This window comes from Helianthus annuus, chromosome 4, assembly GCF_002127325.2.
Source record: "Helianthus annuus cultivar XRQ/B chromosome 4, HanXRQr2.0-SUNRISE, whole genome shotgun sequence".
NCBI lineage: Eukaryota > Viridiplantae > Streptophyta > Magnoliopsida > Asterales > Asteraceae > Helianthus > Helianthus annuus.
Window position 1 is genome coordinate 161,658,297 of NC_035436.2, and position 14,357 is coordinate 161,672,653.

At 46.5% G+C, this 14,357-nt stretch overlaps 1 protein-coding gene across 1 annotated transcript; it reads left to right on the forward strand.

Annotated features, from left to right (window-relative positions):
* The first annotated feature begins 702 nt into the window (after positions 1–702).
* LOC110933865 lies at positions 703–1,185 on the forward strand. Its single transcript, XM_022177066.1, has 2 exons — positions 703–893; positions 939–1,185. The coding sequence occupies exons 1-2, from the start codon at positions 703–705 to the stop codon at positions 1,183–1,185; spliced, it is 438 nt and encodes a 145-aa protein (XP_022032758.1).
* Positions 1,186–14,357: the final 13,172 nt, after the last annotated feature.

Consider the following 14,357-nt stretch of genomic DNA (forward strand, 5'->3'; position numbering starts at 1 on the left):
CTTCATCTTTAGATAACTTTCGCTGCCGATTGATTAACGAAGAGCTTGCATGAGGTTAACCGTTGGAAGACCATCAGATCTAGATGAATTAGATATATTGAAAATGTCATGCATAGTTCTATCCAAAGCCTCAAATGCATGTTTATGAACCATAGGAGCTTCATCCCATATAATGAGTTTGGTCTGTTGTAGTAATTTAGCTACATCATCGTCAGGTTTAATGTGACAAACGGAATCCTCATTAAGATTCAAAGGTATATGAAACCTAGAATGCGCCGTTCTTCCTCCATCCAACAGCAATGATGCAATTCCGCTAGATGCAACGTTTAATACGATCTCACCTTTTGACCTAATTGCAGCAGACAATGTTTTCCATAAAAATGTTTTACCAGTCCCGCCATAACCGTAAACAAAAAATACTCCTCCATTGTCTCCATCAACTGCGTTCATAATTTCTTCATATACTGAACGTATGCAAGCTCTTCGTTAATCAAATTCACCTGACCTTCATAAACATTTTGTAAATCTGTTCTGTCGTATGCAAGCTCTTCGTTAATCAATCGGCAGCGAAAGTTTTGCATTCACAATTTTAGGAAAATATTACCTGTTGTTCCAAACGGTGGACGACAAGAAATTGTGAATGCCTCATTATGTTCGTCTTATCTGTGGAGGAAGTGTAAGTTGTTGACGTTAACTAGAAACATGAGGTTAACCGTTGGAAGACCATCATCTGAAGTTGAAGAGATCAGTAATTTTGCAAAATGGTTGTTGGACGTTGGTGAGGGAAATGTTGGCGGTTCCAATTATGGAGAAGCAATAATTGAAATACCACCTGAGCTTTTAATTGACAGCATATCTAATCCAATTTCTAGCCTGATTGATTTTGTCTATCCGTAAATCTTGGAGAACTACAATGATCATAATTACTTTAGTACCAGAGCTATACTTGCGCCTAAGAATGAAGTTGTTCACGAGATTAACGACAGATTGTTGGCACTTTTCCCAGGTGAAGAAAAAGAGTATCTTAGTTCTGACAGTCTATGCCCTACTGAAGATGGCAATGTTGATCAGCAAAAAATATACTCACCCGACGTGCTGAATGGTGTTAAAGTGTCTGGTTTACCAAATCATAGGTTAGTGCTTAAAGTTGGTGTTCCAGTAATGTTGTTGCGAAATATTGACTAACGAAATGGTTTGTGTAACGGTACAAGGTTAAAGGTGACAAAACTTTACAGCCGTGTTATTGAAGCTGAGATAATTTCAAGTGGAAATATTGGTTCTCGGACATTCATACCTAGAATGAATTTGGTACCTTCGGACAGAAAGATTCCTTTTGCATTTCAAAGGAGGCAATTTCCAATAACGGTATGTTTTGCGATGACGATTAACAAAAGCCAGAGCCAGTCGTTATCTAAGGTTGGTTTGTACTTAAGACAACCAGTTTTCACACATGGTCAATTGTACGTAGCTTTATCCAGGGTTACAAGACGAGATGGAATCAAGTTACTAATACTTAACAATGAAGGCAGGCCTACAAATAAAACAATGAATGTTGTATATAAAGAGATATTCAATGGATTGTGAGGTTTTTATGTTTATCATCAATTTATCTTACTTCACGTACTTTCTATCATTTTTGTTTATATTCGAAGAAACCTATAATGAAGTATTTACGCATTAAAGTATATTAAGCAGAATTAGGCTTTCTATACGTGTGCAAAATTGTACTGGCATTGTGACTCTTACATTGTTTAACGCTTAAACGTTTGGTCAACAATATTAAAATATTATGGTTTCGAAATAACAGTTTAACGCTTAAACGTATAGTATTTCTATGTGTTTACTTGGTGTTTAGCCACCCGTGTAGTACCCGGGTACTTAACCGAAATAAGTCAACTGTTTTTTTAATTAATTTTGGGAGTTTATCAATTAGCACAACTTACCTTACGAATATTCTATTATTTTTTTATAATTGTTACATCTTCATATTAAATAGAACAAACTATTTTCAAACAAATTATAGAAGATAAAACTTTGTATTCTTATGTTTAAATTTAGGCAAATTTTCTTAATTTAAAATATATAGTTTATACGGAGATTGCACAATCACATACAATTACTTACAATTATTTTATTATTTTAATGAATGTCGAATTTAAAATTACAATTAGCTACATCATTTTGCAAACTTTCTTACTTTACAATTTTAGTTTATATGTAAATATGGAAATTGGTCAATCACATAAAATTAGTTACACTTATTTACCTATTCTAATAAATGTCGAATTTAAAATTATAATTAGGTACATCATTTCCAAACTTACATGGTTCAGAATGGTCCATTTATCTAATTTTGGAGACAATATTTTCATTTATTTTCTTATTTAATGGATTTAATGGATTAATGGATTATATCTTGTGTATCATATTCTTAAAATAAAATATCCTCATTAATTATAAAGTTTACCTTCCAATGCAATTATATATAAAGCACATTTTAGTTGGTCAGATTATTTGTGTTGAGAGAAAAGGTAATTATCTCCAATTCGGAATTTCGGTTTGGTTATGTATCTTTCATTATTTTTTGTTTTTAATTTGCCATTCATCTTCATACGATTCATTTTTGCTCTATTATATGTGAAGGGGTATGGTCCCAGATCTCGCGTCAGCATCGACCGCGAGTGACCATTACCCTTATCAAAACCCCCACTAGCTAACAACCTACCTGTGTCCGGGCGGGAACGCACCGACACAGTGGTTGAATCCAATATGCCCAAGGATGGAGGAGGACTTACCTGGAATATGAGAACGGTATAGTGATGCGGCATGGCACCGCATCTGGTGTATGAAAACGGAAGCGTCCACAGCGATGCGGCCTAGCACCGCATCCAGTGAACACTTCTATCAATACAAGGGAGCTGGATAACAGCAACACTCACCACGGACGACGATGCGGCTTGGCACCGCATCTCGTGTATTTCTTGATCAAAGAGTGAGGAGCCGGAACGTCTACAGTTACCGCAAACAGCGATGCGGCCCGCACCGCATCCTGTACACTCAGCAAGTGGGACTGACACCACAGAGCAAGTAGCACCAATGGCAGCCGCCTGTCAGGTCTACGTAAGCGACAGACTGACGTGGCGACACCTCCACAACCGACATGCCTGACACACCTGCAAAGGTGCAGCATGCCGTCAGTCTATCCATCCACCTCCTCCTTCACTCCTCGGCTATAAATACCAACCCCAAACCAGGTTTGAGGTATCTCTTCAAAACTATCTCACTACTACTACTATCATACTTTGCTTCCCAAGCAGACTACTGATTCTCACACCGGAGAGTGGTAACAAGGAGCACCCCCCACCCCATCCTCTTTGTTACGAGTCACGGTTTGTTTCCTTGTGCAGGAGATCAACCGGCAGGCGATCCAGCCAGCGATCCTCGAAAGGAAGGGATTAACCCTTCTTGACGAGACCAGTGTGTTAACCCTGCCCGGTTAACCATTGTTTCATCATTGGCGCCCACCGCTACTCTTAAGCACTTTTTTGTACCATCCCTCTCCCTCTCAAAAGATCATGTCAGATCGCATACATAACACTACCGGGGATAACCTAAACCCCACCAACCTAGGGAATGCGGGGACCGCTCCCCCAGACCTAAACCCTGGCCACATCGGCACATCAACACAAAGGGGCCATCCCTAACGTTCGGACACGACTTATCACAGTATGCATCTGTGATCCCTCCGGACATGGATCCTCACACCTGGTATGACCAGCAGGCGGCCCTGCTGGGCGCAACATACAGCCGAGCTTGCGCTGAAGCACATATACAAGCCGGACCTACCCGGCACCACATACACCTGCGGGTCGTATTTTACAATACGATGGCAGGGCACCCTCGCGTCCAGCCTCCAGAAGCAGGCGTGAAGACCGCGGATCCTCTTACTGTGAGGCCCGCACAATAAATGAGGACGATTCCTCATATGGGTCTCGCACCAGAGGCCCAATACAAAGCTGCCTGGGCCCCCAAGGCGATAACAGGCGGCAATCCACAGTCCACCGCGGTTCCGACATCCAAAGCCGGCTAGGACCGCTGCCCCAACACGAAGGGTATGGCCGCACCGACCCGGACGACCATACATATTGTGGGGATTCTCATGACACGAGCAGCAGACCGGGAGGACGCAACTATTCTCCTCCCACTCACCCCCGCAACACATATCTCCGCGCTGCAAAACGCCTCGAGAACCAACCCTACAGGCCAAGAGCCGCGGCCGAAAACTCTAAATTCGCCCCAAGAATCGCACACGCCCATGTCACCACCACAAAATTCCCATTCAACATTGGGAAATACACCGGTTCGTCCGACCCGAACGATCACATGAATATTTTCATGGGCGCAGGGTGCAACGGCAGGTGGGACGAACCCACCTGGTGTCATTTTTTCCCGCAGACCCTCACGGGTCTGGCCAGGGCTTGGTTCGATTCTTCGCCAGTTGGATCACTGGCCTCATTTGAGGAACTACATGCAAAGTTCCTCGCACATTTCAGCCAGCAGCGACGTCACGTACGTGATACGCTGGACGTCATGAAGATCTGGTGAAGGGATGACAAATCTCTAGAAGCATTCGTCGTCCGCTACAATAAAGAATGCCTGGAGATAGGCGACGTGGCAGACCAAATGGCACGTAACCACTTCATCCATGCCGTCAGCGATGAACAGATGGTTATGACTATCTCCGGCAAAGACGGCTTGCCGAAGAAATGGGAGGATGTCATGACTGCGGTCAAGACATACGCCCAGACTCAGTGGTCTCTTAAACCGCACCTCACAAAGGCACAGCCCCGTGCGGAAGGTCAAACCTCCCGCTACGAGCCCAAGCGCAACAATAAGCGCAACCGGGACGCAGGGAATCGCGGCAGCGATTCCAAACCTTATTTCCCGCGCACCAACTAGTTTGACGCAAGGGCAACAATTAACGCCCAACGGGATAACCGGGCGTCAAAGAAAGAATCTCGGGACCGCAACTAGACTGAGATCACCAAGTCGCCGAGCGAAGTCTTCCTTACGGACGCGCAGACCTTTGCGACCGGCCCAACCAATGAAGTCCAAAAAAACCAGGATCTCACTCTCTATTGTGAGTACCACAAGGACTCGGGCCATATAACAAATAACTGCATCAGTCTCCAGCTGGAGATTGAGCGAGCCCTAAAGGAGGGGAAGCTGCAACACTTGTTGCCTGGTGGGCAAAAAGCCACCAGACGCATCACTCCCCATGGTGAGGGCACCTCCTCAGGGAAGAGGACCATGTATGTGGCCTCGACCCATATGATCAACGTAGGCAAAGGAAGGCCGCGCAAGGCGGCGAGAAGACCGGACAATGACTGGAAAGACGAGCAAGTCGTCTTCCCAAAAGTCTGAGGCGGTCCGCGAGACAGACGCGCCGTCGTCATCACCGGCCAACTAGCTCATTACTGCACCGAGCGATTATTCATCGACCCGGGCAGTACTTCTGATATCATATATGAGCAATGCTTCAACGAATTCGATCAAGAAGACAAAGATCGGTTGCAAGCAGTGGATTACCCGTTAGCCGGGTTCGCAGGGGAAACTGTCTTTCCCCTTGGCCAAATTACGTTTCCTGTGCGCCTCACCAGCGGAAGGCGCACACGAACAGAAGAGGTAAACTTCAAGGTTTTACCTCATACTTCCAAATCTGACGTGCTCCTTGGGAGAGAATCGCAAGGTGATTTCAACATGATTACGTCTGTACCCATTCCGCAATCGGTTTTCCAACCGAAACAGGGTCGCGATAATCTATGCACGCCGCGAAGTTATGACGTCGGACGAACTGCGCCCGACCAAGATAGCAAGGCCAACCCCCAACAATCAACCAGAAAAATGGGTCCTCAACGCAAAGTACCCAGAGCAAAAGGTCACGTTGGGCCACGCCTTGTCCCCAAACACCAAAGCGCACCTGAAGCAGCTGCTCTTCAGAAACCAAGATATTTTTGCGTGGGCACCCGCAGACATGACCGGGGTCCCACGCGACATTGCGCAACATTTCTTGAATACCTTACCAGGTATCAAACCGGTGATCCAAGGCCAACGCCACCTTGGATCCGCAAAAAACCAGGCGATGCGTGAGCAGGTCGAAGAACTGCTCTCCGCAAGCATCCTGCGGGAAGTCATGTACCAGACTTGGTTGTCCAACCCGGTCATGGTAGAAAAACCATCCGGGGGCTGGCGCATGTGTGTCGATTACAAAGACCTCAACAAAGCCTGTCCCAAGGATTGTTACGCACTTCCGGAAATCGAAGAAAAGGTCGATAATCTCGCACCGTTTCGATGGAAGTGCTTCCTCAATTGTTACAAAGGCTACCACCAGGTACAGATGGCAACCGAGGACAAAGACAAAACGGCATTCCGCACTCCTACCGGAAATTACTGCTATACAAAAATGTCGTTTTGGTTGCGCAACGCGGCCGCAACCTATCAAAAACTGATGAACGACACTTTCCGCGGGCAAATCAGCAAAAGTGTCGAAATCTACATGGACGACCTGGTCGTCATGAGCATGGAAGAGGATACCATGCTCACTGATATAGAAAGAACATTCCAAACTCTGCGAAGCGTCAATATGAAGCTCAATCCAGGGAAATGCTCGTTTGGAATGGAAGAAGGCAAATTCCTTGGATTCATCGTAACCAAAGATGGATTCAAGGTGAACCCGGAAAAAGTTCAGGCGATCGACCGCATGCCATCGCCTTCAACAATGAAAGAGATGCAACGACTAGCCGGCAGACTAGCCGCACTAAATAGATTCCTAGCCAACCATGCAGCTAAATCTTATCCTTTCATCAAGACCCTGCGGAACTGTCTTAAGAAAGAACAATTCCAATGGACTGCAGAGGCTGAAGATGCCTTCCAGGAAATGAAGGAGTGTTTGATACAACTCCCAACCCTAACCGCACCACGCAAAGACGAACCACTTATGTTATATCTATCCGCCGTAGACAATGCGGTGGGTGCGGTACTGATAGTGGAGCGGGAGGGAGTTAAAACACCCATCTACTACATCAGCAAGATGCTCAACGACCCAGAAACAAGATATTCAATAATGGAAAAGTTGGTACTAGCACTAGTACACGCATCAAGACGGTTGCGACGCTACTTCGCAAATCACGTCATAACGGTGTTAACCAACTACAGGATCGGCCCGATCCTTTCCAAACCCGACATCTCTGGGAGGTTAGCAAAATGGGCAATTGAGCTGGGCGCACTCACGCTAAACTACAAGCCGCGCCCCGCAATCAAAGGCCAGGTCCTGGCAGATTTTGTCGCCGAGGTACCGGCAAATCGCATCCAAGAATGCGAACAAGAACAAAACCCTGCACCACCGCCACCTTCTTCAGAAATGTGGGCACTTTTTACCGATGGTGCGTCCAACAAAGAAGGTGCGGGCGCAGGTCTGCGATTCGTCAGCCCCGATGGCCAGGAGCTTACCTACGCAATCCGCCTTGATTTCAAAAGCATAAATAACGAGGCAGTGTATGAGGCTCTATTGGCAGGGGTACGTCTAGCAGTTAAGCTCGGCGTACAACATCTGGAAGCACACGTCGACTCCTTGTTAGTTGCAGGGCAGGTGCGCGGTGACTATACCGCAAAAGGGGATATCATGATCCTCTACCTCGAACAAGCCTTGCAACTAAAATCAAAATTCACTTCCTTCAATATCCGCCATATCAACAGAAGTGAAAACAAATCCGCAAACGCACTGTCACAACTCGCGTCCACCAGCTTCTTACACTTGGCAAAGGAGATACGCATTGAAATTCTGCAGAATCCCTCAGTACCCCTGCGCCAGGTCAATGTCATCCAATACGGTACAACATCCTGGATGACACCAATCATTGCATACTTGCAATCAGGTGTAACTCCCGAAAGCAAGTCAGAGGCACGCAAATTGCAATACAAAGCGTGCCATTATCAAATGGGAGACGGTATCCTATACTGTAAATCATACCTGGGCCCACTCCTACGCTGCGTCGACCCCCAAGATGCCACATATCTCATCAGAGAGATACACGAGGGAATGTGTGGCATACACGCAGGACCACGCATGGTAGTGGCTAAAATCATGAATGCTGGGTATTACTGGCCTGGCATGCACCTGGATGCCGTCAAAGAATTGCGCAAGTGTATTAATTGCCAACGGCATGCCCCCAAAACCTTGCGCCCCAAGAACAACTTGATCTCGGTCACCACCGCATGGCCCTTTCAGAAATGGGCAATTGACGTGGTCGGACCATTCCCAGACGCACCAGGCGCAGTCAGATTTATCATAGTAGCCGTCGATTATTTCACAAAATGGGTAGAGGCAAAACCACTTGCCTCAACCACTGCTTTGATAACAAGGAAATTCATTTGGGAACACATCATCTGCCGTTTCGGTCTACCAATGTGCATCGTCACCGATAACGGCACCAACTTTGCTGCTGACGAATTTCAAAAATGGCTAGAAGAACTACATATTGAACACATATTCTCCTCCGTGGCACACCCGCAAGGGAATGGCCAAGTTGAGAGTATCAATAAAGGTTTAGTCGAAGGCATCAAAGCAAGGTTGGGAACAGCCAGGCGTGGCTGGGTCGATGAACTCCCAAGCACCTTATGGGATCACCGAACAAGCACAAAAACAAGCAACGGGGAGACACCCTTCAGCCTGGTCTATGGCTCAGAAGCGGTAATCCCCACGGAAGTAGGGCTTCCTTCACCTCGAATGTTGGCTATCAAAAGAATAGCCAACAACGAAGCATGCCGACTTGACTTAGAACTCCTAGAAGAAAGGCGCGAAAACGCTGCCATCAATGAGGCCAAGTACAAAACCAAGCTTGAAAAATACTACAATTCACGCGTGCGGGTTTGTACATTTAACCCGGGAGACTACGTCCTTCGCGATAATGAAGCATCTAACGTTGAGCGCCCAGGAAAACTTGCCCCCAAGTGGGAAGGACCCTACCTCATCAAAGAGGTTTTGGGCAAAGGCGCGTATAAATTACAAACGTTAGAGGGCGAAACTATCACATGTACATGGAATGCACAACAGCTTAGACGCTGCTACATGTGAGCCATGTTTTTTACATTTCCATGTAACCTACCGGGCCGCAGGCCATTTACAAATAAATAAACGAGCGATTCAATACAATATTGTTTGTTACTACTATTACAAACGCGTGTTCTACTTTGCGGTATCCGCAAAAACAGATTGGCAAAATCTTCATTCGCGATACCCACACAAAGTGCAAACCACACACAAATATTGTAATAGGCCAGCAAAATGCAGAACATTAAGTGTCTATCCGGCCAGATAGACAAGTTTTTACAAAACTTACACAATTCCTGAACCCTAATAAGGCAAACAATGGAATTGACTCGTACTCATATGACGAAGGTATATAGTATACTCGACCCCATTCACAAATGGGTAGAGTTCCGGATACACAAGTTTTTACAAAACTTACACAATTCCTGAACCCTAATAAGGCAAACAATGGAATTGACTCATACTCATACGACGAAGGTATAGAGTATACTCGACCCCATTCACAAATGGGTAGAGTTCCGGATACACAAGTTTTTAAAAAACTTACACAATTCCTGAACCCTAATAAGGCAAACAATGGAATTGACTCATACTCATACGACAAAGGTATGGAGTATACTCAACCCCATTCACAATGGGTAGAGTTCCGCATACACACGTTCAAACATGCAAGAAGTAAAAACACTTGTACAAATTGAGCAACAGTTAAACTTATACTCAAAAAATTCATGCACCCACGCGGTGCACAATGGATTTACATAAGTTCTAACGTATACAACGAGGAAAACAAAAAAGGGCACGCAGGCCAACCTAGTCCTATTTTGTACCACTGGTACCCGCGCCATCCTGGCCGCCACCAGCAGTATTTTCCTCCTTCGCGTCGGCATATAGCATCCGCAACCGGTCTACATAGTCCGCTGCATCTAAGCATTCATCAAGCTTCTCAACAGAAGAGAGAGACATGTCATAAAATGATGCAACGGCCGCCTCAAGACGCGCTTCGGTGTCCATATCACGAAACCCGGACCGTTCATTAGTGTAACCGCCTTGAGACAAAACGTTTATATGGCCGATACAATGGTTATAACCAGCTTTATAACCAGCATCAGGGGCACGCTGCTTAATCAAGTCTATACCAATTGTGGTCTCAGGCGCGTCCATGATAGCTTTAACAATCTGCAACAAAAGAACAATAAGATCATCACGTGCTAATCCAAGTAAATACAAAGGCACGAGATACTTACATGTGCAATACCGTGACTCCGCATCCACTCACGATCAGCCTCAAGCTGGTTAAACGACAAGGTCAGGGCGTCCCTAGCCTCGACAGCCTCGTTAGCCCGCTCCTCCGCTACAGTCACGTGGGCAGTAATGTCCGCAAGCTTGGCCTCGCGAGTCTGAACCTCAGCCTTTCAAAAGCAAGAAGCAGTTTGCACAAAATTAGTAAACATTCTCGAAAGGCAGAAGGAAGAATAAAACAGGAAAAGCAAACCATACCTGGAGGCTCACAACGGCCTGGTTTAAGCGAGTGCGGTCAGCATTCGCTTCATCAAGGGCATTGGCAAAATGAGCCCCCGCCTTCTTGGCCTCTTCAAGAGCCTTCGCGGTCCGGGCCTCATCCTCCTTAGCCCTGCCTGCAGCTACCTTGGCCGCAGCCTTCTCTTTGGCCAAAGCAGCGTTTGCTGCCTTCAGATTGGCCAACTCCTGGCGAGCACGAAACAGATTTTCATTCTGTTTAGCCCAAGATTCTTTCCATGTCTTGCGCTCATTGGAAAGTGTTTCTTTCCAATTCTTACGCTCCTCAGAAAGTAACTTGGCAAGAGAACGCACCTGTTTAAGCTCGGTGGTTGCAGCCCACTCCTCAGTCTGCTTATGCTTCTCAAAAGCAGCCTTATCTTTTTCAAGCTGCTCCGCACCTGCGCGAACAGCTCTAACCAACTTCTCCGCCTCAGCCCGCATCCGTGCAGCTTCTTCCTCCCTCCGACTCAACAACTTATAGTCCTCCATAATGGCGTTCGCCACTATGGAACTTCCCACAAGCATGGTGGAAAGTTGGTTGATGCGAAGTTCATGGGATGCGGCATGAGTGCGGTCAAGTTCAAACTGGGTGCCCAGGCCACCCAAAATTTCCCTACAAGCGGAAGGATCGTTGGAAATATCATCCCCCTGCATAACAGTCCAGGGGGGTCGGTGATAACTTGTACTTCGATCATGTGTGTAAGTGCGGTAATAATACTCCAATTCAGACTCTCCAGGCTGAATCGGAGGCCCATCATAACCCGCACCACCAGAAGAAGAACCAGTAACCTTCTCACCAGCAGGAGACTTCTGCGGCCCAGCACCAGATTTTTGCTTCCCAGCATCAGAAAACCGTAGATCCAAATTATCAGCATCATTTGGAGAGATCAAGTTGTTAGAAGAATCAACGGTATCAAAGATCTGGGTCGCAACCTTCTCCACAGCCTCCTCCGCCCGCACGGTCGGATCGGGCACCACCTTGACAAAAGGTGCCGCAGTTTCCTTCAGTACCCCCGCTTCCGCAGCCGTGGTACGCGGGGGAGACGAAGGAGCGTCAAAGATAGAAAAATCTTTGTCTAGCGGTTCTACAAAACAAAGAAAACAACAACTATCAGAAAACAAGTATGCATACAAAACACTTACAAAAGTTATACACTTACCAGCAGCAACCGCAGACTTCTGTTGTGTCGGACCAGCCCTTTTGGACTGAAGCTTCTGATGTTTCACCTCACCAACACCAGCAGTTTTCTGCTCAGGTTGCCTCTTCTCACCCGCAAGGGCGGAACCCGCAGCAGTCCCACCTGCAGCCGCACCACCACCTGGAACACCCCAAACCCTCAAGGGTGTCAGATACTACCACGTAATCGGTATATCTGCGGTAACAAGAACGAGAGATACCTGCAGCCTGCGACACCAAAGGAGGGGCAGCAGAACCCTCAGTTTTCTCCTTACCGCGACCCCGCGCGGGTTTCTTCAACTGCTTGTTCTCCACATTTTTCTTAGGGACAGTTTCAAACTTCCCCAGATCCCCAAGGGTACCTGCATTTAAACAATCAAGCAAGCAGATTACAAGGGTGAACTTTAAAAACAAGAGAATCTTAGAAGATACCTTCGCCTTCTGGCACGGGTGCATTCAATATCTCACGCGTAGGAACGCGGAAATTGCCAACAATTTCCAAATTAAAACCTTTCCGTTCCTCACACGCAATCAACTCAACCTTCCCTTCAAAGTCCGGCTCAAACATCCTCCATAAAGGAGCACCAGCTGATAAAACACATGCAAAGTCAGTAAGAACAAGTAAAGGGAACAAAGAAACCACACAAGGGTGATAATGCTTACCACCACTTTTTTCCCGCACAACAGGCCTTGCCTTCCGATCCGGCCTGGTGAGCATCATTCGCAACACCCACAACTGATTGTTATCCAATTTCTTGAGTTCAGTAGGCCGTAGCCTAGAGAACCAATCCATAGTCTTTGCGGTGGCAACAGGAATATCTTCCCCAGTAACACCCACATTAACGTCCCGAAACGTCATGTTGGCATACACCGCACAGTCTTTAACGTAAAAGAATTTCCGTTTCCACTGGGTTAGGCCTTTGGGAGGTGTCATCAACTTCAGGCTCCCATGCTGTTGATTAAAAGAAAAAAATCCGGTGTTCACAGTTAACTGGTAAAACCGCCGGAAGTTCTCAACGGTGACGTCCAAACCATGAGCACGGAAAGTGTACTCGAAGTTCCTGATCCGGAACATCCCAAATGGACTCAGTTGGGAAATGTGAAGGTGATAGTATTCTAACACCTCGGCAACAAACACGGTCACCGGCAATCGGAGGTTGCCATCATTAAAAAAGTCGGCCCACAGGGTGATATATCCGGCTGGAGCATCGGCACCGGTGTCACCCTCGTGTGGGTAGGTGGCACCCCACTCCGACGCCATTTGTATGGTGGTCATTAGGATCTTAAAATGACCCTTGGACCACTTCAGTATCGGTAACCCACCACCGGGAGCACCACCATCATCGTCTTCATCTTCATCAGCTGCTGCCACCGGCTGTTCAGGGTTTTCACCCTCCACATCGTGTGGATTTGATGGTTCAGCCATAAGAAATGTAGAAAAAAAAGGAAATGAGTACTAAACACTCAAAAGACCTCACCGGAATTTCAGAACACCGTATCGGAGAAGACAGAGGAATCTTTTCTCTTAACGGAATTTTTTGAAATTTTGAACAAGTGAGGGGAAACCACGAACGGTTTCCCCTTATATATCGATCGCAATTAATGCAACATGGAAACTGAATCATCACGTTCAAAAAGAGCGAATTATGCGGCAACACGTGTCAAGCGACGCTTCCACTGACAGTTACCACGCGCGCGTGGCCGCACACGCGCCTGACATAGGAGACGTTTACACTCCTGCTACAGTGCATTTAATGACCTCGGGCAGTGCAAATGTCCTTTCATTTCAGCACATGCCAGGAAATCTCACCAACTTCCACCAACTCACACGTGCGCTCAGCCACGTATACAACAAAAAGCGACAACATTATCCAAACACAAGCGGCATGTTGTTTCTCTGGTATACCGCACCATAACCCATACCACATGTCGTTTTTTTTACATACCCCTCAAAATAGCTAAAAATTATATCCTTCCATGGTTAAAGGGGTATAAACATGTCCGCACATACCCATGAGCACACGTGGAATATGCGGAACTGACATACACGAGCCCGTATAGGTGTGTCAGATACTCAGAACCAGCGTTGTTCTTTGGACTGAACCGCATCTCAGAAACAGGTAAACCGCATTGCCTTCATTCTCTTCAAGCTTCAAATCCCTCCTGTCCGTTCACAACCACAGAGGGTGCATAAACAACTTCTTCAACAAAAAGAAGGAGGGGAATGTACGTGCACGCACATCAGCAACCCTGACTCCTGATCCTTCAAGAGCCACATCCGAGCAACACACTCGGTTCAAGCGAGTATGAGGTGACAAAACCGCAGACACTCATGAGTCGCTGAGGACACACCCATAGCTCCGCAAATGGTTGCTACGGAAGAGCCACAACTAAGTCATCACATAGATGAACGAAGCTACTTCAAGGAAAACTCCTCGGTATTGGAGCGTGAAGGAAAGTGGCTAAGGAAGAGATGCGAACGAGATCCCCAATGATCATAAGAGATTTCGTCAAACAACAAGCGGCCAAATAGCGGTAACAAGTCTGCTTATG

Excerpts from the sequence above, each read along its gene's own strand:
- LOC110933865 (XM_022177066.1), top strand. The coding sequence starts at position 703 with ATGAGGTTAACCGTTGGAAGACCATCATCTGAAGTTGAAGAGATCAGT. Across the intron at positions 894-938 it reads CTGATTGATTTTGTCTATCC|AGCTATACTTGCGCCTAAGA; the intron begins GTAAATCTTGGA and ends CTTTAGTACCAG.